General features: G+C 46.1%; 1 protein-coding gene across 2 annotated transcripts in view; it reads right to left on the reverse strand.

Annotated features, from left to right (window-relative positions):
- The window catches only part of PNISR (PNN interacting serine and arginine rich protein), a 242,349-nt gene that overhangs the window by 46,469 nt on the left and 168,252 nt on the right, over window positions 1-27,628 (reverse strand). For both annotated transcript variants that reach the window (XM_069235540.1, XM_069235539.1), the window contains exons 8-10: window positions 8,626-8,725; window positions 7,930-7,983; window positions 6,353-6,520 (exon numbers count right to left, since the gene is read on the reverse strand). In XM_069235540.1, coding sequence (XP_069091641.1) covers window positions 6,353-6,520; window positions 7,930-7,983; window positions 8,626-8,725 — 322 coding nt within the window. The remainder of the gene's footprint in view (window positions 1-6,352; window positions 6,521-7,929; window positions 7,984-8,625; window positions 8,726-27,628) is intronic.

Raw genomic sequence — 27,628 nt, forward strand, 5'->3', positions numbered from 1 at the left:
CCGACCCGAAACTCAGAGCGAAAAGGAACACGTCCGAACCCGATGGCGGAAAAAAAACAATCTAAGATGGAGTCGACGCCCATGCGCAATGGAGCCGAAATGGGAGGAGACCCTCGATCTCGTGACTCGAAAAGACTTCTTCGAAGAAAAACAACTTGTAACACTCCGAGCCCAACACCTGATGGCGGGATGTGCACAGCATGTGTATCTGCAGCTACACATGCCACTGAACATATGTAATGAAAATGTCACTTACCCAGTGTACATCTGTTCGCGGCATCAGTCGCTGAAGATTCACATGTTGTGCATAGCCCGCCATCTGGTGTTGGGTCGGAGTGTTACAAGTTGTTTTTCTTCGAAGAAGTCTTTCGAGTCACGGGACCGAGGGACTCCTCCTCTTTGTCTCCATTGTGCATGGGCGTCGACTCCATCTTCGATTGTTTTCCCCGCAGAGGGTGAGGTAGGAGTTGTTTGTTAGTAATAGTGCCCATGCAATGGAGTGAATAAGTATGTACCTATTTAATATATTTACAAATGTACAAAGTTGAGGCTAACTTCCAAACGGCTACAGGCTCCCGGGGAGGTGGGTGGGCACATGTGAATCTTCAGCGACTGATGCCACGAACAGATGTACACTGGGTAAGTGACATTTTCAGTTCGATGGCATCTGTCGCTGTAGATACACATGTTGTGCATAGACTAGTAAGCAGTTATCTCCCCAAAAGCGCGGTGGCTCAGCCTGTAGGAGTGGAAGTAGTCTGAAATAAGGTTCTTAGTACGGCTTGACCTACTGTGCCTTGTTGTGCTGATAGCACGTCTACACAGTAGTGCTTGGTAAATGTGTGAGGCGTAGACCATGTGGCTGCCTTACATATTTCGTGCATTGGAATATTCCCTAGGAAGGCCATGGTAGCGCCTTTCTTTCTGGTTGAGTGTGCCCTTGGTGTAATGGGCAGTTGTCTTTTTGCTTTAAGGTAGCAGTTTGGATGCACTTAACTATCCATCTGGCTATACCCTGTTTCGATATTGGGTTTCCTGCGTGAGGTTTTTGAAATGCAATAAACAGTTGTTTAGTTTTTCTGATGTGTTTAGTTCTGTCGATGTAGTACATTAGTGCTCTTTTGACGTCTAATGTATGTAGTGCCCTTTCAGCTATGGAATCTGGCTGTGGGAAGAACACTGGTAGCTCTACCGTTTGATTTAGGTGGAACGGTGAAATAACCTTTGGCAAAAATTTAGGATTGGTCCTTAGGACTACTTTATTTTTGTGTAGTTGGATAAAAGGTTCTTGTATTGTAAACGCCTGAATTTCACTTACTCTTCTTAGAGATGTGATGGCGATGAGAAATGCAACTTTCCAGGTTAGGAATTGTATTTCGCAAGAGTGCATAGGTTCAAAGGGTGGACCCATGAGTCTTGTTAAGACGATGTTGATCTGTTGTTTGTGTTGTGTTAACAGATCTGGCCTGTTGGGCAACTTGACGTGGGGTACTACCGATAGGTCTAGCAGTGTTGTGTACCATGGTTGCCTTGCCCATGTTGGTGCTATCAGTATGAGTTTGAGTTTGTTGTGACTCAATTTGTTTACTAGATATGGAAGGAGAGGGAGAGGGGGAAAAGCGTACGCAAATATCCCTGACCAGTTCATCCATAGGGCATTGCCTTGAGACTGCCTGTGTGGGTATCTGGATGCGAAGTTTTGGCATTTTGCGTTCTCCTTAGGTGCAAATAAGTCTATTTGTGGTGTTCCCCAACATTTGAAGTGTTTAGAATTTGGGGGTGAATTTCCCACTCGTGGACCTGTTGGTGATCTCGAGAGAGATTGTATGCAAGTTGATTCTGGATCCCTGGAATAAACTGTGCTATTAGGCGAATGTGGTTGTGAATTGCCCATTGCCATATTTTTTTGTGCCAGAAGGCACAGCTGTGTCGAGTGTGTCCCCCCCTGTTTGTTTAGATAATACATTGTTGTCATGTTGTCCTTTTTGACAAGAATGTATTTGTGAGTTATGATTGGTTGAAATGCTTTTAATGCTTGGAAAACTGCTAGTAGTTCGAGGTGATTTATATGCAGCTTTCTTTGATGTACGTCCCATTGTCCTTGTATGCTGTGTTGATTGAGGTGTGCTCCCCACCCTGTCATGGAAGCATCTGTTGTTATTACGTATTGTGGCACTGGGTCTTGGAAAGGCCGCCCTTTGTTTAAATTTATATTGTTCCACCATAGAAGCGAGAGGTATGTTAGGCGGTCTATCAACACCAGATCTAGAAGCTGACCCTGTGCTTGTGACCATTGTGATGCTAGGCACTGTTGTAAGGGCCGCATGTGCAACCTTGCGTTTGGGACAATGGCTATGCATGAGGACATCATGCCTAGGAGTTGTAATATCATCCTCGCCTGTATTCTTTGTGTTGGATACATGCGTTGTATAAGCTTTTGGAAATTTTGAACCCTTTGTGGACTTGGAGTGGCTATTCCCCTTGTTGTATCTATTGTCGCTTCTAGGTATTGTTGTACCTTGCACGGCAGAATGTGTGATTTCGCATAGTTGATGGTGAAACCGAGTTTGTAGAGGGTTTGTATGACCTGATCTGTGTGGTGTGAGCACCTTGTCAGTGAGTCGGTCTTGATTAGCCAGTCGTCTAGATACGGGAATACGTGTATTTGCTGCCTTCTGATGTGTGCAGCCACTACTGCTAGGCACTTTGTGAAGACTCTTGGTGCAGTTGTTAAACCGAACGGCAATACTTTGAATTGGTAATGTATTCCTTTGAATACGAACCTTAGGTATTTCCTGTGCGACGGATGTATTGGTATGTGGAAATACGCATCTTTGAGATCTAAGGTTGTCATGTAATCTTGTTGCTTTAGCAATGGTAACACTTCCTGTAGCGTGACCATGCAAAAGTGTTCTGATTTGATGTATGTGTTTAGTGTTCTGAGGTCTAGGATTGGTCTCAGTGTTTTGTCCTTCTTTGGTATTAGAAAGTACAGTGAGTAAACCCCTGTATTTGTTTGTGTATCTGGTACCAGTTCTATTGCGTTCTTTTGCAGTAATGCTTGAACTTCTATTTCTAGGAGGTCCGAATGTTGTTTTGATATATTTTGTGTTTTTGGTGGTATGTTTGGAGGGATTTGTAGAAATTCTATGCAATAACCATGTTGGATAATTGCTAAGACCCAAGTGTCTGTTGTTATGTTCTCCCACTCTTGGTAATACGGACTTATTCTTCCCCCCACTGGTGTTGTGTGGAGGGGATGAGTGACGTGTGAGTCACTGTTTGTTTGTAGGTGTTTTGGGGCCTTGAAATTTTCCCCTGCTTCTAGGGAATTGTCCCCCTCTGTATTGGCCCCGAAAGCCTCCCCTTTGGTACTGTCCCTGGTAGGTGGACGGTGTTGACTGTGAGGTACTGGGTTGTGTGGATTGACCCCGAAACCCCCCTCTAAAGGTTGTCTTGCGGAAGGTGTTGAAAGTGCCTCTGCTCTGCGGGGAGTAGAGCGCGCCCATGGCTTTTGCAGTGTCAGTGTCCTTTTTTAGCTTCTCAATTGCCGTGTCCACTTCAGGTCCGAACAATCGTTGCTCATTGAATGGCATATTGAGCACCGCCTGCTGTATCTCTGGTTTAAAACCAGATGTTCGTAGCCACGCGTGCCTTCGGATGGTTACTGCCGTGTTAACCGTTCTTGCTGCTGTGTCCGCTGCGTCCATAGAGGAGCGTATCTGGTTATTGGAGATGTTTTGGCCCTCCTCAACCACTTGTTTCGCCCTCTTTTGTAGTTCTGTGGGTAGATGCTCAATGAGGTGTTGCATCTCATCCCAGTGGGCTCTATCATATCGCGCTAGGAGCGCTTGAGAGTTTGCGATGCGCCCCTGGTTTGCAGCCTGTACTGCGACCCTTTTACCGGCTGCATCGAACTTTCGGCTCTCCTTATCTGGGGGTGGTGCATCGCCCGATGTGTGGGAGTTTGCTCTCTTGCGAGCCGTCCCTACCACAACCGAATCTGGTGGCAGTTGTGAGGTGATGAAAGCTGGGTCTGTGGGAGGTGCTTTATATTTTTTTTCCACCCTCGGTGTTATTACCCTACTTTTGACAGGCTCTTTGAATATGTCCTTTGCGTGCCTTAGCATTCCTGGGAGCATAGGCAGGCTTTGGTAGGTGCTATGTGTGGAAGAGAGGGTGTTGAAGAGGAAGTCATCTTCGACAGGCTCCGAGTGTAGAGACACGTTGTGGAACTCTCCTGCTCTAGCCACCACTTGTGAATATGCTGTGCTGTCTTCTGGTGGTGAGGGCTTTGTAGGATACGCCTCAGGACTGCTGTCCGACACTGGGGCGTCGTATAAGTCCCAAGCATCTTGGTCCTGGTCACCTTGGCTTAAGGTGGTGTGAGCCGATGAATGTGACGGAGTCTGTGCCGGTGAAATGGGAGCCACAGGTGGAGGAGAGGGTGGCGGAGTTACCTTCTTCACCAGTTTTGTTTGTGGTGTTTGTTCTTGTTGGAATTCCAGTCTCCTCTTCCTCCTAATAGGGGGAAGGGTGCTTATTTTCCCTGTTCCACTCTGTATAAAAATCCTTTTTTGAGTGTGGTCCACCTCGGTGGATTGTAATTCCTCTTCGAATCTATGCTTTCGCATTTGAGAGGACAGTGATTGTTCCTCTGAATAGGAACTGGTAGTTGGCTCGGTTGCGGGTCGTTTTGGCACCGAAACCATGTCCACGCTCTTTTTCGGCTCCGAGGCGACTTGCCTCTTTTTCGGAGTCGACCCCTCTCGGCGTCGATCTTCCTCGGTGCCGCTGTCTCTGCGTCGAGCAGCTTCGGCTCCGCTATCTCGGCGTCGATCTTTGCCGGCAGCACTATCTCAGTCCCGAGATGGCTGGGTGCCTGTGTCTCGACCCGAGTCGGACGATCTCGGCACTATTTTGGCCTTCTTCGGTGCCGATGGTCGGTCACCGAGTTTATGGGTTGAGCCATGGCCTGATGGCAGTGGCGTCCCCTGGGCCTTGTCAGTTTTCTTATGTGCTATCTTCGACGTCTTACTCACTGTTTCATGGTCGTCGAATTCGTCCGAGTCCGATTCATGGATCGAGAAGGCTTCTACTTCTTCTTGTTCCTCGAAATCTCGGTGTCCTGTCGGCGTGGACACCATTTGCAGTCTTCTGGCTCGGCGGTCACGGAGCGTTTTTCGGGACCGAAACGCACAACAGGCCGCACAAGTTTCTTCCCTGTGCTCGGGCGACAGGCACAGGTTACAGACCGAATGTTGATCTGTATATGGGTATTTGTTGTGGCATTTAGGACAGAAACGGAACGGGGTCCGTTCCATCAGCGTTGATGTCACACGCGGTCGGGCCGACCAGGCCCCGACGGGGGATCGAAAACTACCCCGAAGGGCAACGGAGATGTTATCGTATCGATGCGATGTCGATGCTATCTAACCCGATCCCGAACGCAACAATACCGACGTAATTTTCAGATTTTGAGCTAACTTTCCGTTCCGAAACCCGGAGCGAAAGGAACACGTCCGAACCCGATGGCGGAAAGAAAACAATCGAAGATGGAGTCGACGCCCATGCGCAATGGAGACAAAGAGGAGGAGTCCCTCGGTCCCGTGACTCGAAAGACTTCTTCGAAGAAAAACAACTTGTAACACTCCGACCCAACACCAGATGGCGGGCTATGCACAACATGTGTATCTACAGCGACAGATGCCATCGAACACACTGTTTCAGCAAGAAACATCTGACCAGCGAAGGAATAGCCCACTCAGCAACCAAAGTTCAATAACTTAAGACACACTGGCATATCTTTCAAAGTCCAGGGTCACATTTATTGAATTCTCAAACTGAAGTCTAGACCACATGACATACCTTCTGCTACAGGTCATATTACTGAGCTTATCCTACCAGCCACACTACCTACAAATATGAGTGAGGATTGAGACCACACAATACAGCAATGGCTATCATCAGATCGCATACTGCAGCTCTGAGGATCCTACAAATAGCATACCCATACTTTAAATACTAAGCTTTAGCCCCCGGATTTACAGAACTATGTTTAGGGAGATTTACAAAGCATCAGGAATATTCACAACATTTAGAAAGACAGTGAGAAATATTTAGAACTGTTTCAGATAAAGAGACTGAGATAAAGCAATATAGCTTGATTGATAACAGGGTTTGTGAAAACATATGTAATTAAACATAGTGTTCCCAAATTGTTAGCTACCCTATGATACAGAGCAGAACAACGTGACTAGTAAAACTATTGCCTTTTCATTATTAAACTGACAGATGAGGCATAAAGCATCTATTTTATAAATAAATATGTAACTGAAGTGTGTATATTTACCTTCCATCTGTTTTTCCAGCAAATATTGATCTCTTTCTTTTCTCTTAAATGCTTCCTGCTTTTGCCTGATTCTGTATCGCAGTTGTTCATCATCAGTATCGGAGGATTCAGAGCCTCTCTCACTCCTCTCCTCTTCACTCTCAGCTGAGCCATAATCACCCAATCCACCTGTGTGCATAAAGCCCAATTTATCCCGAGGCACCATATTTTCCTATTTAACATTTTATAAAACACAAAGGAATATACTCTATTTAAATTTACAACACCTGTTCCTTTTTAAAAGCATATGTTTGAAATCTGGTGAAATACATAATGCTTTATTTATATAAATATGTGACATCTTAGCTCCTGTGTAAACTGGCAGTCTATTTTGTATGGACCCATTAACAGATGCTCAAATACACAAGACTGGCAAGCACAAGAAGACATAAAACAGACAACATATGCTTACTTAGGAGGAACTGAAGATTATACAAGTGACTTTAGAAGTATTATGTACAAGTTTATTACTGATTCTATGCAAACTGGTAGTAACAAGATTAGCCAGATTTACTCTTTCACATAATGCAGAGGACAAAGGGGCACCCAAGAAGGCTAAAATAATTAGGCAGAATGTTGAAAAACCTTTACACTGAGAATAAAGCGCTGGAATAGGCTTCCTGAATAGTCTTCGGAGTCAGAGCCAATAGCTTAAAACATAGTTGTTAGAGACTCATAAAACTGCTCAACATTAGCTGCTGGCCGTGGAAGAGTAATAAGGGCTGAGCCAGTGAATATTCATATTTCAAGATGTGTAGATGTGCAATACATAACTACTTCTTTGCTCTAACAATAATGACGAGGTTTCAACAGTTGTAAGTTTACCTTAACTTTGGATCATTGGAAAACGTCCCTTTCACTTTTAACGAATCGGGTAGATGTACTTTATTTTGTATAAATTTGATTTAAAAATATAAGGGACATCAATGAATAAACCAACTAAATATGTAAGCATACGGCATAAAATATATGAGAAAGCACAGGTATCTAAAGGTTAACTAAACGAACCACAGTTACTTCCTTGTCTTCATATCTACAAAAAAGTTGATCGTCTATTTATCTTCACTAAAGCAGAAAAATAACTGCTAGATTTTGTTTACAAACAACATGCCTCACTGCAGGAAATATTTTTGGCACCTGAAATCCACAATGCAAATATCACACGAGAAATATAAACCATACTGGGGGTCAACATAAACATTTGTTTAATGTTTTTTGTTTCATATAGCCTCAGCTCGCATTAAAATAATACAAAGACCTGTTCTGGCTCTTCATGGTAAATATCAGACAGATATTTTTAAGCAAATCTAGTGAGAGGATAAATATGCATATATAGACACTAGCTTTGCAGGCGTTAGCGTTTGTGGTAACCTCATAAAAACTTGCTGTACCTTACTAAAACAAAATTTGCAGACCTTAACTACAGGTATTCAGAGCAAATGGTCTATTACAGCTGTAAAGAGAGTATCACACTGGATAATTTAATAAATCAACTTAGTTAGCCCTCTACCCCTCCAAAAAATGCATAACCTACTTACCGAGTCCAGATAGGGAAGCCAGTGCACTGGACTGTGCCAGCTGCCTTGCAGGAGCTTTGTATCACATCAACAACAGGAACAACATGTTAACAAAAATAGCCACGATTTCACAGGCATGAGATACTATGGCAATGTTTAAATCTATTACTACTGCTGCTATCTTGGGGGAGAGAAGAAACATTAGAAAAGATCACATACAGTGAAAATAGTCATTAAACAGAGCTTAATACTTATATAGTATATTCAGATTAAAAAACAATTCTTTCACAGTAGAAACGTTAATTTCAATGCAGAATTTTCAGTGAACCAATTTGAAAGGTAGACCAGATTATGATTTTAAATATAGCAGGAGTTCACTTTTGAAGCAGGACTCCAGTCGAATAGAACAACATTTAACAGGGAACAAGATAATAGTCCCTCTTTCTCACCTTTGCAGTTTACAATGTACATAAATATTCTCAAAAGCCATTCCATGAAATAGCATAACCAAGTGAAAAGGGAGCAAACAACAAAGCCAGTCACTTGCTTTTTTTCCCCACAGTGCACTCTAATGACTAAAGTACATTTAAAAGCCACAAACATTATGAAGCAAAAATTATGGTATGTCCTAATGTGGATATTGTATGTGTTTGTGTGTGTTAGGCAATACTGGCATGCATGGTTAAGCAGAAAATACAGAAGCAAAGAAAGGCATACCTTTTGTTGCTTTACGATGCGCCTCCTTAGCTACTGTATAAATTTCTTCATTTGTGACATCTAAAAGAATTTCTGTTAACACCATTTTTGTGAACAACATCTAAAGAAAAGAAGTTCAAATACAATTTGTTTTTAGAAAGCAAAATCAATATTGGTAGTATTAACTTTAAGTTACTTGGCACTGATTAGAAAATACTGTTTTCCGGACACCATGGGTTATCCATAATTTGGAGCTCTAGCACAAACACAGAATGCACTCCATATTGCCAAACACTTAGAGCAAATGGATTGTCTGGACAAACGTTAACATAATGTGCACCCCACATAGGAATACCCTTAAAAACCTCAACACTAGGGACTAATTTAATGTCATCCAGGGTCGGACTGCCCTATATGGCTATCAGACACTTTAGTGCCTGATGGGCTGGTCTGACAGATCAGGATATGGGTCTTTTTTTTTTAAAGCAATTTTGTGTTGGTTTTATGACCAGGAGGGCCGGTTTTACCTTTTATTTCATATATATTACCACTTTGTTAAGAATATGCTTCGCTAGTGTGGGTCACTTTTTTTTTTGTTTTTAGGTGACTGGGCTTATTTTTTGTCCCAGTCCAAACCCGTCATAATCCATTGTTAAACTGCCCTTAGAAAAACTTGTCTGCAAAACAAATAAATAGGCAAAGGGAAAAATTTAAGCCCGAGCAAATATCAAACGAAAAAAACTATAATTGGTGCTTATAATAGTCAGGATGTACTGGAGATCAGCATACAGGATAGTTAACAAGTAGGCCTTTATTGGTCCTTAGCAGCTTAGATCTAAACAAAATGTTAATTCTGGCCTTTCACATCCTCCCACAGAGAACTGCAGGTGTTTAAAAACAAAGCTGGTAAGACAGGATAGAGAATTACATGGCTATTGTTATGTACAATTTAGTCTTCCTACAGGAGCTGCAAATTTGCTGATGGGTTAACTAACAGCCGAAATTAAAAGAAAATGCAGATACGGCTATCGGTTTAAACAGGTGCTGTGGTATGGGGTGGATGGCCCTTGTGCGCATCCTTATTAAATGAGACTGTCAATAAAACTCTCCAAAAAGGTTTGGTGGCAGTCAAGCCTTAACTGACCTGTATATGAATTAGTCTATGTACTGTTAGTGCTAGGTTGGCTGGGGGAAATCTCAGGTTTTTTAGGCACCATATAAAACCCATATACAAACAATAAGGAAAATGTCACTTACCCAGTGTACATCTGTTTGTGGCATGAGACGCTGCAGATTCACATGCTGTGCACTGTTCCTGCCATCTAGTGTTGGGTCCAGAGTGTTACAAGTTGTTTTTCTTCGAAGTCTTTTCGAGTCAAGGGACCGAGTGACTCCTCCCTTTCGGCTCCACTGCGCATGGGTGTCGACTCCATCTTAGATTGTTTTCCCCGCAAAGGGTGGGGTAGGAGTTGTGAGTGTACTAGAGGTGCCCATTGTAGGAAGTTGGCTCTGTATGCACTATTTCAAAGTAAGGAATAGTATGCACAGAGACCAAGGGTTCCCCTTAGAGGTAAGATAGTGGCAAAAGAGATAATACTAATGCTCTATTTTGTGGTAGTGTGGTCGAGCAGTAGGCTTATCAAAGGAGTAGTGTTAAGCATTTGTTGTACACACACAGGAAATAAATGAGGAACACACACTCAGAGACAATTCCAGGCCAATAGGTTTTTGTATAGAAAAATATATTTTCTTAGTTTATTTTAAGAACCACAGGTTCAAATTTTACATGTAATACTTCAAATGAAAGGTATTGCAGGTAAGTACTTTAGGAACTTTGAATAATCACAATAGCATATATACTTTTCAAATAAATCACATATAGCTATTTTTAAAACTAGACAGTGCAATTTTCAACAGTTCCTGGGGGAGGTAAGTATTTGTTAGTTTTTGTAGGTAAGTAAACCACCTAAGGGGTTCAAGTTTGGGTCCAAGGTAGCCCACCGTTGGGGGTTCAGAGCAACCCCAAAGTTACCACACCAGCAGCTCAGGGCGGTCAGGTGCAGAGTTCAAAGTGGTGCCCAAAACGCATAGGCTTCAATGGAGAAGGGAGTGCCCCGGTTCCAGTCTGCCAGCAGGTAAGTACCCGTGTCTTCGGAGGGCAGACCAGGGGGGTTTTGTAGGGCACCGGGGGGGGGGGGGGGGGGGGGGGGGGACACAAGTTAGCACAGAAAGTACACCCTCAGCACCACGGGGCGGCCGGGTGCAGTGTGCAAATACGCGTCGGGTTTCCAATGTAAATCAATGGGAGACCAAGGGGTCTCTTCAGCGATGCAGGCAGGCAAGGGGGGGGGCTCCTCGGGGTAGCCACCACCTGGGCAAGGGAGAGGGCCTCCTGGGGGTCACTCCTGCACTGGAGTTCCGATCTTTCAGGTCCTGGGGGCTGCGGGTGCAGAGTCTTTACCAGGCGTCGGGATCTGGGAAGCAGGCAGTCGCGGTCAGGGGGAGCCTCGGGATTCCCTCTGCAGGCGTCGCTGTGGGGGCTCAGGGGGGGCAACTCTGGCTACTCACAGTCTCATAGTCGCCGGGGAGTCCTCCCTGAAGTGTTGTTTCTCTACAAGTCGAGCCGGGGGCGTCGGGTGCAGAGTAGCAAGTCTCACACTTCCGGCAGGAAACGCAGTTGTTTTAAAGTTGCTTCTTTGGAAACAAAGTTGCAGTCTTGGGTGAACAGGGCCACTGTCCTCGGGAGTTTCTTGGTCCTTCTAGAGCAGGGCAGTCCTCTGAGGATTCAGAGGTCGTTGGTCCCTGGGGAAAGCGTCGCTGGAGCAGTGTCTTCAGAAGGGGGGAGACAGGCCGGTAGAGCTGGGGCCAAAGCAGCTGGTGTCTCCGTCTTCTCTGCAGGGTTTTTCAGCTTAGCAGTCCTCCTCTTCTTAGGTTGCAAGAATCTGAGTTCCTAGGTTCAGGGGAGCCCCTAAATACAGAATTTAGGGGTGTGTTTAGGTCAGGGAGGGCAGTAGCCAATGGCTACTAGCCCCGAGGGTGGCTACACCCTCTTTGTGCCTCCTCCCAAGGGGAGGGGGTCGCATTCCTATCCCTATTGGGGGGATCCTCCATCTGCAAGATGGAGGATTCCTAAAGGTCAGAGTCACTTCAGCTCAGGTTGCCTTAGGGGCTGTCCTGACTGGTCAGTGGCTCCTCCTTGTTTTTCTCATTATCTCCTCCGGCCTTGCCGCCAAAAGTGGGGCCGTGGCCGGAGGGGGCAGGCAACTCCACTAGCTGGAATGCCCTGTGGTGCTGTAACAAAGGGGGTGAGCCTTTGAGGCTCACCGCTAGGTGTTACAGCTCCTGCAAGGGGGAGGTGATAAGCATCTCCACCCAGTACAGGCTTTGTTACTAGCCACAGAGTGACAAAGGCACTCTCCCCATGTGGCCAGCAACATGTCTCGAGTGCGGCAGGCTGCTAAAACCAGTCAGCCTACACGGGTAGTTGGTTAAGGTTTCAGGGGGCACCTCTAAGGTGCCCTCTGGGGTGTATGTTACAATAAAATGTGCACTGGCATCAGTGTGCATTTATTGTGCTGATAAGTTTGATACCAAACTTCCCAGTTTTCAGTGTAGCCATTATGGTGCTGTGGAGTTCGTGTTTGACAGACTCCCAGACCATATACTCTTATGGCTACCCTGCACTTACAATGTCTAAGGTTTTGCTTAGACACTGTAGGGGCACAGTGCTCATGCACGGGTGCCCTCACCTATGGTATAGTGCACCCTGCCTTAGGGCTGTAAGGCCTGCTAGAGGGGTGACTTATCTATACTGCATAGGCAGTGTGAGGTTGGCATGGCACCCTGAGGGGAGTGCCATGTCGACTTACTTGTTTTGTCCTCCCCAGCACACACAAGCTGGCAAGCAGTGTGTCTGTGCTGAGTGAGGGGTCCCCAGGGTGGCATAAGATATGCTGCAGCCCTTAGAGACCTTCCCTGGCATCAGGGCCCTTGGTACCAGGGGTACCAGTTACAAGGGACTTACCTGGATGCCAGGGTGTGCCAATTGTGAAAACAAAAGTACAGGTTAGGGAAAGAACACTGGTGTTGGGGCCTGGATAGCAGGCCTCAGCACACTTTCAAATCAAAACATAGCATCAGCAAAGGCAAAAAGTCAGGGGGTAACCATGCCAAGGAGGCATTTCCTTACACCCATGCAATGGAGTAGTAATGTATGTACATAGTGTGTATTAAAATAATATTTATTTACATATTTACAATTTTCATGCTACTAAAAAACGGCTACAGGCTCCCAGGGAGGTGGGAGGGCGCATGTGAGTCTGCAGCGTCTCATGCCACGAACAGATGTACACTGGGAAAGTGACATTTTCTGTTCGATGGCATGTGTAGCTGCAGATACACATGCTGTGCATAGACTACAAAGCAGTAATCTCCCCAAAAGCGGTGGTTAGCCTGTAGGAGTTAAAGATGTCTGAAATATTGTTCTTAATACAGCCTGTCCTACTGTGGCTTGTTGTGTTGCTAACACGTCTACACAGTAATGCTTAGTAAATGTATGAGATGTAGACCAGGTGGCTGCCTTACAAATTTCTGTCATTGGTATATTTCCAAGAAAAGCCATTGTGGCGCCTTTCTTTCTAGTGGAATGTGCCCTTGGTGTAATGGGTAATTCTCTTTTAGTTTTAAGGCAACAGGTCTGAATGCATTTAACTATCCATCTGGCAATGCCTTGTTTGGATATAGGGTTATCTGCGTGCGGTTTTTGGAAAGCTACGAACAATTGTTTTGTTTTACAAAATTGTTTAGTTCTGTCAATGTAATATATTAGTGCTCTTTTTATGTCTAATGTATGCAAGACCCTTTCAGCTACTGAGTCTGGTTGTGGAAAGAAGACTGGGAGTTCCACAGTTTGGTTTAGATGGAATGGTGATATGACCTTTGGTAAGAATTTTGGATTTGTACGGAGAACCACTTTATGTTTATGTATTTGTAAAAAGGGTTCTTGAATAGTAAATGCTTGTATTTCACTTACTCTTCTAAGTGATGTGATGGCTATTAGAAAGGCTACTTTCCAAGTGAGAAATTGGATTTGGCAAGAATGCATGGGTTTGAATGGTGGGCCCATGAGTCGTGTTAATACAATATTAAGGTTCCACAAAGGTACTGGTGGTGTCCTTGGGGGTATGATTCTTTTTAGTCCTTCCATAAATTCTTTAATAACTGGGATTCTAAAAAGCGATTGTAAAGAAATGGCTCCCTGTTGCAGTTACCCCCCACTTTTTGCCTGATACTGATGCTGACTTGACTGAGAAGTGTGCTGGGACCCTGCTAACCAGGCCCCAGCACCAGTGTTCTTTCACCTAAAATGTACCATTGTCTCCACAATTGGCACACCCTGGCATCCAGGTAAGTCCCTTGTAACTGGTACCCCTGGTACCAAGGGCCCTGATGCCAGGGAAGGTCTCTAAGGGCTGCAGCATATCTTATGCCACCCTGGGGACCCCTCACTCAGCACAGACACAATGCTTGCCAGCTTGTGTGTGCTGATGAGAACAAAACGAGTAAGTCGACATGGCACTCCCCTCAGGGTGCCATGCCAACCTCACACTGCCTATGCAGTATAGATAAGTCACCCCTCTAGTAGGCCTTACAGCCCTAAGGCAGGGTGCACTATACCATAGGTGAGGGCACCAGTGCATGAGCACTATGCCCCTACAGTGTCTAAGCAAAACCTTAGACATTGTAAGTGCAGGGTAGTCATAAGAGTAAATGGTCTGGGAGTCTGTCAATAACGAACTCCACAGCTCCATAATGGCTACACTGAATACTGGGAAGTTTAGTATCAAACTTCTCAGAATAATAAACCCACACTGATGCCATTGTTGGATTTATTAAAAAATGCACACAGAGGGCATCTTAGAGATACCCCCTGTATTTTACCCAATTGTTCAGTGCAGGACTGACTGGTCTGTGCCAGCCTGCTGCTGAGAGACGAGTGTCTGACCTCATGCGGTGAGAGCCTTTGTGCTCTCTGAGGACAGAAACAAAGCCTGCTCTGGGTGAAGGTGCTTCACACCTCCCCCCTGCAAGAACTGTAACACCTAGCAGTGAGCTTCAAAGGCTCAAGCTTCGTGTTACAATGCCCCAGGGCACTCCAGCTAGTGGAGATGCCCGCCCCCTGGAAACAGCCCCCACTTTTGGCGGCAAGTCCAGGAGAGATAATAAGAAAAACAAGGAGGAGTCACTGGCCAGTCAGGACAGCCCCTAAGGTGTCCTGAGCTGAGGTGACTCTGACTTTTAGAAATCCTCCATCTTGTAGAAGGAGGATTCCCCCAATAGGGATAGGAATGTGACCCCCTCCCCTTGGGAGGAGGCACAAAGAGGGTGTACCCACCCTCAGGGCTAGTAGACATTGGCTACTAACCCCCCAGACCTAAACACGCCCTTAAATTTAGTATTTAAGGGCTCCCCTGAACCTAAGAATTTAGATTCCTGAAACTACAAGAAGAAGAAGACTGCTGAGCTGAAAAACCCCTGCAGAGGAAGAACAGAAGACACCAACTGCTTTGGCCCCAGACTTACCGGCCTGTCTCCTGCCTTCCAAAGAAACCTGCTCCAGCGACGCTTTCCAAGGGACCAGCGACCCCTGAATCCTCTGAGGACTGCCCGACTTCAAGAAAGACAAGAAACTCCCGAGGACAGCGGCACTGCTCCAAAAGAACTGCAACTTTGTTTCAAGGAGCAGACTTAAAGAACCCTGCAACTCCCCGCAAGAAGCGTGAGACTTGCACCATTGCACCTGGCGACCCCGACTCGACTGGTGGAGAACAAACACCTCAGGGAGGACCCTCCGGCGACTCCGAGACCGTGAGTAACCAAAGCTGTCCCCCCTGAGCCCCCACAGCGACGCCTGCAGAGGGAATCCCGAGGCTCCCCCTGACCGCGACTGCCTGAACTCCATTTCCCGACGGCTGGAAAAGACACTGCACCCGCAGCCCCCAGCACCTAAAGGAACGGAACTCCGGTGCAGGAGTGACCCCCAGGAGGCCCTCTCCCTTGCCCAGGTGGTGGCTACCCCGAGGAGCCCCCCTCTTGCCTGCCTGCAACGCTGAAGAGATCCCTTGATCTCTCATTGAAAACCATTGTAAACCCAACGCGTGTTTGCACACTGCACCCGGCCGCCCCCGCGCTGCTGAGGGTGTACTTTTTGTGTTGACTTGTGTCCCCCCCGGTGCCCTACAAAACCCCCCTGGTCTGCCCTCCGAAGACGCGGGTACTTACCTGCTGGCAGACTGGAACCGGGGCACCCCCTTCTCTCCATTGAAGCCTATGTGTTTTGGGCACCTCTTTTGCCTTTGCACCTGACCGGCCCTGAGCTGCTGGTGTGATAACTTTGGGGTTGCTCTGAACCCCCAACGGTGGGCTACCTTGGACCCAAACCTGAGACTTGTAAGTGATTTACTTACCTGACAAAACTAACAAAAACTTACCTCCCCCAGGAACTGTGAAAATTGCACTGTGTCCACTTTTAAAACAGCTTATTGTGTTTTATGTGAAAAGTATACATGCTAATGTAATGATTCAAAGTTCCTAAAGTACTTACCTGCAATACCTTTCAAATGAGATATTACATGTAGAATTTGAACCTGTGGTTCTTAAAAATAAACTAAGAATGAAAATGTCACTTACCCAGTGTACATCTGTTCGTGGCATCAGTCGCTGGAGATTCACATGTTCTGCATAGCTCGCCATCTGGTGTTAGGTCGGAGTGTTACAAGTTGTTTTTCTTCGAAGAAGTCTTTCGAGTCACGGGACCGAGTGACTCCTCCTTCTGTCTCCATTGCGCATGGGCTTCGACTCCATCTTCGATTGTTTTCCCCGCAGAGGGTGAGGTAGGAGTTGTGTTGTAGTAATAGTGCCCATGCAATGGAGTGACTAAGTATGTACCTATTTAAGGTTAAAATAATATATATACAAATGTACAAAGTTGAAGCCAACATCCGAACTGCTACAGGCTCCCGGGGAGGTGGGTGGGCACATGTGAATCTCCAGCGACTGATGCCACGAACAGATGTACACTGGGTAAGTGACATTTTCAGTTCGATGGCATCTGTCGCTGTAGATACACATGTTCTGCATAGACTAGTAAGCAGTTATCTCCCCAAAAGCGGTGGCTCAGCCTGTAGGAATGGAAGTGGTTTGAAATAATGTTCTTAACACGGCTTGACCTACTGTGGCTTGCTGTGCGGATAGCACGTCTACACAGTAGTGCTTGGTGAACGTGTGTGGCGTAGACCATGTGGCTGCCTTACATATTTCTTGCATTGGGATGTTTCCTAGAAAGGCCATGGTAGCACCTTTTTTTCTGGTTGAGTGTGCCCTTGGTGTAATGGGCAGTTGTCGTTTTGCTTTAAGGTAGCAGATTTGGATGCATTTAACTATCCATCTGGCTATACCTTGTTTTGATATTGGGTTTCCTGCATGAGGTTTTTGGAATGCAATAAATAGTTGTTTAGTCTTTCTGATGTTTTTCGTTCTGTCAATGTAGTACATTAATGCTCTTTTGACATCTAATGTATGTAGTGCCCTCTCAGCTACGGAATCTGGCTGTGGGAAGAACACTGGTAGTTCCACTGTTTGATTTAGGTGGAACGGTGAAATAACCTTTGGTAAAAATTTAGGATTAGTCCTTAGGACGACCTTATTTTTGTGTAGTTGTATAAAAGGTTCTTGTATTGTAAACGCCTGAATTTCGCTTACTCTTCTTAGAGATGTAATGGCGATGAGAAATGCAACCTTCCAGGTTAGGAACTGTATTTCGCAAGAGTGCATGGGTTCAAAAGGTGGACCCATGAGTCTTGTTAAGACAACATTTAAGTTCCATGAAGGAACAGGTGGTGTTCTTGGTGGTATAATTCTTTTAAGGCCTTCCATGAATGCTTTAATGACTGGTATCCTATATAGGGAAGTTGAATAGGTATGCAGATATTGCCGCAAGGTGTATTTTAATGGAAGAGAAGGCTAGGTTAGATTTTTCTAAGTGAAGCAAGTAACCCACTACATCCTTTGGAGTTGCGTGTAAAGGTTGGATCTGATTATGATGGCAGTAGCAGACAAACCTCTTCCATTTACTTGCATAGCAGTGCCTAGTGGACGGCCTTCTGGCTTGCTTTATGACTTCCATACATTCTTGGGTAAGTTGTAAGTGTCCGAATTCTAGGATTTCAGGAGCCAGATTGCTAGATTCAGCAATGCTGGATCTGGATGTCTGATCTGTTGGTTGTGTTGTGTTAACAGATCCGGCCTGTTGGGCAATTTGATGTGGGGTACTACTGACAGGTCTAGCAGTGTTGTGTACCAGGGTTGCCTTGCCCAAGTTGGTGCTATTAAAATGAGTTTGAGTTTGTTTTGACTCAATTTGTTTACCAGATAAGGAAGGAGAGGGAGAGGAGGAAAAGCGTAGGCAAATATCCCTGACCAGTTCATCCATAGGGCATTGCCTTGGGACTGCCTGTGTGGGTATCTGGATGCGAAGTTTTGGCATTTTGCGTTCTCTCTTGTTGCAAACAAGTCTATTTGAGGTGTTCCCAAGAGTCTGAAGTAAGTGTTTAGAATTTGGGGGTGAATTTCCCATTCGTGGACTTGTTGGTGATCTCGAGAGATTGTCTGCAAGTTGATTCTGGATCCCTGGAATAAACTGCGCTATTAGGCGAATGTGGTTGTGAATTGCCCATCGCCATATCTTCTGTGCTAGAAGGCTCAACTGCGTTGAGTGTGTCCCCCCCTGTTTGTTTAGATAATACATTGTTGTCATATTGTCTGTTTTGACAGGAATGTATTTGTGAGTTATAATTGGTTGGAAAGCCCTTAATGCTTGAAAAACTGCTAGCATTTCTAGGTGATTTATATGCAGTTTTGTTTGATGTACGTTCCATTGTCCTTGTATGCTGTGTTGATCGAGGTGTGCTCCCCACCCTGTCATGGAAGCATCTGTTGTTATTACGTATTGTGGCACTGGGTCTTGGAATGGCCGCCCTTTGTTTAAATTTATACTGTTCCACCATAGAAGCGAGAGGTAAGTTTGGCGGTCTATCAACACCAGATCTAGAAGGTGACCCTGTGCTTGTGACTGTAAGGAAATGCCTCCTTGGCATGGTTGCCACCTGACTTTTTGCCTTTGCTGATGCTATGTTTACAATTGAAAGTGTGCTGAGGCCTGCTAACCAGGCCCCAGCACCAGTGTTCTTTCCCTAACCTGTACTTTTGTATCCACAATTGGCAGACCCTGGCATCCATATAAGTCCCTTGTAACTGGTACTTCTAGTACCAAGGGCCCTGATGCCAAGGAAGGTCTCTAAGGGCTGCAGCATGTCTTATGCCACCCTGGAGACCTCTCACTCAGCACAGACACACTGCTTGCCAGCCTGTGTGTGCTAGTGAGAACAAAACGAGTAAGTCGACATGGCACTCCCCTCAGGGTGCCATGCCAGCCTCTCACTGCCTATGCAGTATAGGTAAGACACCCCTCTAGCAGGCCTTACAGCCCTAAGGCAGGGTGCACTATACCATAGGTGAGGGTACCAGTGCATGAGCATGGTACCCCTACAGTGTCTAAACAAAACCTTAGACATTGTAAGTGCAGGGTAGCCATAAGAGTATATGGTCTGGGAGTCTGTCAAACACGAACTCCACAGCACCATAATGGCTACACTGAAAACTGGGAAGTTTGGTATCAAACTTCTCAGCACAATAAATGCACACTGATGCCAGTGTACATTTTATTGCAAAATACACCCCGGAGGGCACCTTAGAGGTGCCCCCTGAAACTTAACCGACTGTCTGTGTAGGCTGACTAGTTCCAGCAGCCTGCCACACTAGAGACATGTTGCTGGCCCCATGGGGAGAGTGCCTTTGTCACTCTGAGGCCAGTAACAAAGCCTGTACTGGGTGGAGATGCTAACACCTCCCCCAGGCAGGAGCTGTGACACCTGGCGGTGAGCCTCAAAGGCTCACCCCTTTGTCACAGCCCAGCAGGGCACTCCAGCTTAGTGGAGTTGCCCGCCCCCTCCGGCCACGGCCCCCACTTTTGGCGGCAAGGCTGGAGGGAACAAAGAAAGCAACAAGGAGGAGTCACTGGCCAGTCAGGACAGCCCCTAAGGTGTCCTGAGCTGAAGTGACTAACTTTTAGAAATCCTCCATCTTGCAGATGGAGGATTCCCCCAATAGGGTTAGGATTGTGACCCCCTCCCCTTGGGAGGAGGCACAAAGAGGGTGTACCCACCCTCAGGGCTAGTAGCCATTGGCTACTAACCCCCCAGACCTAAACACGCCCTTAAATTTAGTATTTAAGGGCTACCCTGAACCCTAGAAAATTAGATTCCTGCAAACTACAAGAAGAAGGACTGCCTAGCTGAAAACCCCTGCAGAGGAAGACCAGAAGACGACAACTGCCTTGGCTCCAGAAACTCACCGGCCTGTCTCCTGCCTTCCAAAGAACTCTGCTCCAGCGACGCCTTCCAAGGGACCAGCGACCTCTGAATCCTCTGAGGACTGCCCTGCTTCGAAAAAGACAAGAAACTCCCGAGGACAGCGGACCTGCTCCAAAAAGACTGCAACTTTGTTTCAAGGAGCAGCTTTAAAGACCCCTGCAACTCCCCGCAAGAAGCGTGAGACTTGCAACACTGCACCCGGCGACCCCGACTCGGCTGGTGGAGAACCAACACCTCAGGGAGGACCCCCGGACTACTCTCCGACTGTGAGTACCAAAACCTGTCCCCCCTGAGCCCCCACAGCGCCGCCTGCAGAGGGAATCCCGAGGCTTCCCCTGACCGCGACTCTCTGAAACCTAAGTCCCGACGCCTGGAAAAGACCCTGCACCCGCAGCCCCCAGGACCTGAAGGACCGGACTTTCACTGGAGAAGTGACCCCCAGGAGTCCCTCTCCCTTGCCCAAGTGGAGGTTTCCCCGAGGAAGCCCCCCCTTGCCTGCCTGCAGCGCTGAAGAGATCCGTTGATCTCTCATAGACTAACATTGCAAACCCGACGCTTGTTTCTACACTGCACCCGGCCGCCCCCGCGCTGCTGAGGGTGAAATTTCTGTGTGGGCTTGTGTCCCCCCCAGTGCCCTACAAAACCCCCCTGGTCTGTTCTCCGAAGACGCGGGTACTTACCTGCAAGCAGACCGGAACCGGGGCACCCCCTTCTCTCCATTCTAGCCTATGCGTTTTGGGCACCACTTTGAACTCTGCACCTGACCGGCCCTGAGCTGCTGGTGTGGTGACTTTGGGGTTGCTCTGAACCCCCAACGGTGGGCTACCTTGGACCAAGAACTGAACCCTGTAAGTGTCTTACTTACCTGGTAAAACTAACAAAAACTTACCTCCCCCAGGAACTGTGAAAATTGCACTAAGTGTCCACTTTTGAAATAGCTATTTGTCAATAACTTGAAAAGTATACATGCAATTGAAATGATTCAAAGTTCCTAATGTACTTACCTGCAATACCTTTCAAACAAGATATTACATGTTAAATTTGAACCTGTGGTTCTTAAAATAAACTAAGAAAATATATTTTTCTATAACAAAACCTATTGGCTGGATTTGTCTCTGAGTGTGTGTACCTCATTTATTGTCTATGTGTATGTACAACAAATGCTTAACACTACTCCTTGGATAAGCCTACTGCTCGACCACACTACCACAAAATAGAGCATTAGTATTATCTCTTTTTACCACTATTTTACCTCTAAGGGGAACCCTTGGACTCTGTGCATGCTATTCCTTACTTTGAAATAGCACATACAGAGCCAACTTCCTACAGTGACCATTGTGATGCTAGGCACTGTTGTAAGGGCCTCATGTGTAGTCTTGCGTTCGGGGCAATGGCTATGCATGAAGACATCATGCCTAGGAGTTGTAATATCATCTTTGCTTGTATTGTTTGTGTTGGATACATGCGTTGTATGATCTTGTTGAAATTTTGAATTCTTTGTGGACTTGGAGTGGCTACTCCTTTTGTTGTGTCTATTATGGCTCCCAGGTATTGTTGTACTTTGCACGGCAAAATGTTGGATGTTGCAAAGTTGACGGTGAAACCTAGTTTGTAGAGGGTTTGTATGATTTGATTTGTGTGTTGTAAGCACTTTGTTAGTGAATTGGTTTTGATTAGCCAGTCGTCTAGATACGGGAATACATGTATTTGCTGCCTTCTGATGTGTGCAGCCACTACTGCTAGACATTTTGTAAAGACTCTTGGTGCGGTTGTTAAACCAAAAGGCAATACTTTGAATTGGTAATGTATTCCTTTGAATACGAACCGTAGGTATTTTCTGTGAGATTGATGTATTGGTATATGGAAATACGCGTCTTTGAGGTCTAAGGTTGTCATGTAGTCCTGTAGTTTTAGCAATGGTAACACCTCTTGTAGCGTGACCATGTGAAAGTGGTCTGATTTGATGTAGGCGTTTAGTATTCTGAGGTCTAGGATTGGTCTCAGTGTTTTGTCATTTTTTGGTATTAAAAAGTACAGTGAATAGATTTCTGTGTTTGTTTGTGTGTTTGGTACTAATTCGATTGCATTCTTTTGCAATAGTGCTTGAACTTCTATTTCCAGAAGTTCGGAATGTTGTTTTGATAAATTCTGTGCCTTTGGTGGTATGTTTGGAGGGAATTGTAGGAATTCTATGCAATAACCATGTTGGATAATTGCTAAGACCCAAGTGTCTGTAGTTATTTCCTCCCATGCTTTGTAATAATGACATATTCTTCCCCCCACTGGTGTTGTGTGGAGGGGGTGAGTGACATCTGAGTCACTGCTTGGTTGTAGGGGTTTTGGGGCTTTGAAATTTTCCTCTATTCCTAGGGAATTGCCCTCCTCTGTATTGGCCCCGAAAGCCTCCCCTGTACTGTCCCTGGAGCTGGACGGTGTTGCCTGCGAGGTGCTGGCTTGTGTGGCCTGACCCCGAAACCCCCCTCTAAAGGGTGTCTTGCGGAAGGTGCTGTAGGTTCCTCTGCTCTGCGGGGAGTAGAGTGCGCCCATGGCTTTAGCAGTGTCAGTGTCTTTTTTAAGTTTTTCGATTGCCGTGTCCACTTCTGGTCCGAACAGTTGTTTTTCGTTGAATGGCATATTGAGCACTGCCTGCTGTATCTCTGGTTTGAACCCAGACGTTCTTAGCCATGCGTGCCTTCTAATGGTCACAGATGTATTAATTGTTCTTGCAGCTGTGTCTTCTGCGTCCATAGAAGATCGTATCTGGTTATTTGATATGTTCTGTCCTTCCTCAACCACCTGCTTTGCCCTTTTTTGTAGTTCCTTGGGTAGATGCTCGATGAGGTGTTGCATCTCATCCCAATGGGCTCTGTCATAGCGCGCAAGTAGTGCTTGAGAGTTAGCGATGCGCCACTGGTTTGCAGCTTGTACTGCGACTCTTTTCCCAGCTGCATCGAACTTGCGGCTCTCTTTATCTGGGGGTGGTGCATCCCCAGATGTGTGGGAGTTGGCTCTTTTCCGAGCTGCTCCTACTACGACGGAATCTGGTGGCAGCTGTGTGGTGATGAAAACAGGGTCTGTAGGAGGTGCCTTATATTTCTTTTCCACCCTTGGCGTTATTGCCCTACTTTTGACCGGCTCCTTGAAGATTTCCTTTGCGTGCCGAAGCATACCTGGCAGCATAGGCAGGCTTTGGTAGGAGCTGTGGGTGGAGGAGAGGGTGTTGAATAAAAAGTAATCCTCGACTTGTTCTGAGTGGAGGTTTACGTTGTGGAATTGTGCTGCTCTAGCCACCACTTGAGAATATGCTGTGCTGTCTTCTGGTGGTGAGGGCTTTGTTGGATATGCCTCCGGACTGTTGTCCGACACTGGGGCGTCATATAAGTCCCAAGCGTCTTGATCCTGGTCACCTTGGCTCATGGTGGTGTGAGCCGGGGAATGTGACGGAGCTTGCGCTGGTGAGACGTTAATTACAGGTGGAGGAGAGGGTGGCGGAGTCACCTTTTTCACCATTTTTGTTTGTGGCGCCTGGTCTGTTTGAAACTCCAGTCTCCTTTTTCTCCTAACAGGGGGAAGGGTGCTTATTTTTCCTGTTCCCTGCTGTATGAAAATACGTTTTTGCGTATGGTCCACTTCGGTGGATTGCAGCTCTTCCTCAAACCTATGCTTTCGCATCTGAGAGGACAGTGATTGCTCCTCTGTATAAGAGCCTGGACCTGGGTCGGTTACGGGTTGTTTCGGCACCAAAACCCTGCCTGTATCTTTTTTCGGCTCCGAGGTGGCTTTTTTCTTTTTTGGAGTCGAAACCTCTCGGCGTCTATCTTCGTCGGTGCCGCTGTCTCGGCGTCGAGCCGTTTCTACACCGCTATCTCGGTGTCGTTGCTTTTCCCCAGCACTTTCTCGATCCCGAGAAGGCTGCGTGCCGGTGTCTCGACCGGAGTCGGACGATCTCGGCACTGTTTGGGCCTTTTTCGGTGCCGATGGTCGGTCACCGAATTTATGGGTGGAGCCATGGCCTGGTGGCAGTGGCGTCCCCTGGGCCTTGTCACTTTTCTTATGTGTTGTTTTCGACGTCTTACTCACGGCTCTTTGATCGTCGAATTCCTCGGAGTCCGATTCGTGGATCGAAAAGGTTTCTTCTTCCTCTTGTTCCTCGAACTCTCGGTGCGCTGTCGGCGTGGACGCCATCTGAAGTCTCCTGGCTCGACGGTCACGGAGTGTCTTTCGGGACCGGAACTCGCGACAGGCCTCGCAAGTCTCCTCACTGTGCTCAGGTGACAGGCACAGGTTACAGACCAAATGTTGGTCTGTATACGGGTATTTGTTGTGGCATTTGGGACAAAAACGGAACGGGGTCCGTTCCATCGGCGTTGTTCGACACGCGGTCGGGCCGACCAGGCCCTGACGGGGGATCGAAAACTACCCCAAAGGGCACCGGAGCGCGTCGATCTTCGATGCGGTGTTGAATCTAACTACGCCGATCCTGAACGCAACAATACCGACAAAAATCTTCCGATATTTACTAACTTTCCGTTCAGAAACTCGGAGCGACAGGAACACGTCCGAACCCGATGGCGGAAAGAAAACAATCGAAGTTGGAGTCGACGCCCATGCGCAATGGAGACAGAAGGAGGAGTCACTCGGTCCCGTGACTCGAAAGACTTCTTCGAAGAAAAACAACTTGTAACACTCCGACCCAACACCAGATGGCGAGCTATGCAGAACATGTGTATCTACAGCGACAGATGCCATCGAACAAGATATTTTTCTATAACAAAACCTATTGGCTGGATTTGTCTCTGAGTGTGTGTTCCTCATTTATTGCCTGTGTGTATGTACAACAAATGCTTAACACTACTCCTTTGATAAGCCTACTGCTCGACCACACTACCACAAAATAGAGCATTAGTATTATCTCTTTTTGCCACTATCTTACCTCTAAGGGGAACCCTTGGACTCTGTGCATACTATTCCTTACTTTGAAATAGTGCATACAGAGCCAATTTCCTACAGCGATGTTGTATGTTTAATCTGCAGATAGGCGGATATTGCAGTGAGATGGATTTTAATGGAAGAGAAAGCTAGATTAGACTTTTGTAAGTGTAATAAATAATTTATAATATCTTGTGTGGAGGCATCTAGTGGCTTAATTTGATTAGTCTGACAGTAGCAAACAAATCTTTTTCATTTGTTTGCGTAACAATGTCTTGTTGTAGGTTTTCTCGCTTGTTTAATGACCTCCATACACTCTTGTGAAAGGTTTAAATGTCTGAATTCTAAGACTTCAGGAGCCAGATTGCTAGATTGAGCGATGCTGGATTTGGGTGTCTGACCTGTTGTTTGTGTTGTGTCAACAGATCTGGTCTGTTTGGTAGTTTGATATGGGGTACTACTGATAAGTCCGACAGTGTTGTGTACCACGATTGGCGAGCCCAGGTTGGAGCTATGAGTATTAGTTTGAGTTTGTTTTGACTCAGTTTGTTGACCAGATAAGGAATGAGCGGGAGAGGGGGGAAAGCGTAAGCAAATATCCCTGACCAGCTGATCCATAGAGCATTGCCGTTGGACTGAGGGTGTGGGTACCTGGACACGATGTTTTGGCATTTTGCGTTTTCTTTTGTTGCGAACAGATCTATGTTTGGTGTCCCCCAGCGGTGGAAGTGATCCTGTAGGATCTGGGGATGTATTTCCCATTCATGAGTTTGCGGTGATCTCAACTGAGATTGTCGGCTAGCTGATTTTGAATGCCTGGTATGTATTGTGCTATTAGGCGAATGTTGTTGTGAATTGCCCAATGCCAAATTCTTCGTGCTAAAAGACACAGTTGTGACGAGTGTGTCCCCCCGTTTGTTGAGATAGTACATTATTGTCATATTGTCTGTTTTGACAAGAATGTGTTTGTGGGCTATTAGTGGTTGCAACGCTTTTGATGCTAGAAATACTGCTAGCAGTTCCAAGTGATTTATGTGAAGTAGTTTTTGTTGATTGTCCCATTGACCTTGTATGCTGTGATTGTTGAGGTGTGCTCCCCACCCTACCACGGAAGCATCTGTTGTGATAATGACATGAGGCACTGGGTCTTGAAATGGCCGCCCTTTGTTTAAATTTATAGTGTCCCACCATTGAAGAGAAGAGTGTGTTTGGCGGTCTATCAACACTAGATCTTGTAGTTGACCCTGTGCTTGCGTCCATTGTTTTGCTAGGCACTGTTGTAAGGGCCGCATGTGTAGTCTTGAGTTTGGGACAATGGCTATGCATGAGGACATCATTCCTAGTAGTTTCATTACGAACCTTACCGTGTAGTGTTGGTTTGGTTGTATGCTTGATATTGCATTTTGGAACGATTGGACTCTTTGTGGACTTGGAGTGGCAACTGCTCTTTGTGTGTTGAGTGTTGTTCCCAAATATTGTTGTATTTGGGATGGTTGAAGATGTGATTTTTGGTAATTTATATAAAACCCTAGTTTGTGTAGAGTTTCTATGACGTATTGCGTGTGGAATTGACATTGTTGATGAGTGTTGCCTTTTATTAGCCAGTCGTCCAAATATGGGAATACATGCATGTGCTGTCTCCTTATGTGAGCTGCTACTATGGCTAGGCATTTTGTAAATACTCTGGGGGCTGTTGTTATCCCGAACTGTAGCACTTTGAATTGATAATGTTTGCCTTGAATTACAAACCTTAGATATTTCCTGTGAGAAGGATGGATGGGTATGTGGAAAAACGCATCCTTGAGATCCAGTGTTGTCATGTATTCCCCCTTTTTTTAGTAAGGGAACTACGTCTTGAAGTGTTACCATGTGGAAATGATCTGATTTGATGAAGAGATTTAGTGTTCTGAGATCTAAGATAGGCCTTAACGTTTTGTCCTTTTTTGGAATGAGGAAATATAATGAGTAAACGCCTGTTCCTTTTTGGTGATTGGGTACTAGCTCTATTGCTTGTTTTTGTAACAGTGCTTGGACCTCTATATGTAATAGGTCAAAGTGTTGCGGAGAGAGTCTGTGCGGTTTTGGTGGCACATCTGGCGGGAATTTTGTGAATTCTATGCAATAACCATGTTGGATAATTGATAGGACCCATGTGTCTGTGGTAATGTGTCCAATTGTGGTAGTATTTGGTTAGCCTCCCCCCGACTGGTGACAAGTGTTGGGGTGTTGTGACATTGAAGTCACTGCTTGCTAGGGCTTGGTTTGGCGGGGTGAAATTTCCCTCTTCCTCTTGGGAATTGTCCTCTATAGGAACCACAAAACCCCCCTCTTTGGTATTGTGATTGATAGGTGGGTTTTGTTTGGGAGGTGGAAGGTTCAGATGTTTGTTGCCGAACCCCCCCTCTAAATTGTGGTTTCCTAAAAGTACCTCTGAATTGTGGGGAGTAGAGCGCGCCCAGGGCTTTGGCCGTGTCCGTGTCTTTTTTCATTTTTTCGATGGCAGTATCGACTTCCGGCCCAAACAACTGATGTTGGTTAAACGGCATATTTAGCATCGCTTGTTGAATTTCTGGTTTGAATCCAGAACTGCGCAGCCATGCATGCCT

This window comes from Pleurodeles waltl, chromosome 5 (genome assembly GCF_031143425.1).
Source record: "Pleurodeles waltl isolate 20211129_DDA chromosome 5, aPleWal1.hap1.20221129, whole genome shotgun sequence".
NCBI lineage: Eukaryota > Metazoa > Chordata > Amphibia > Caudata > Salamandridae > Pleurodeles > Pleurodeles waltl.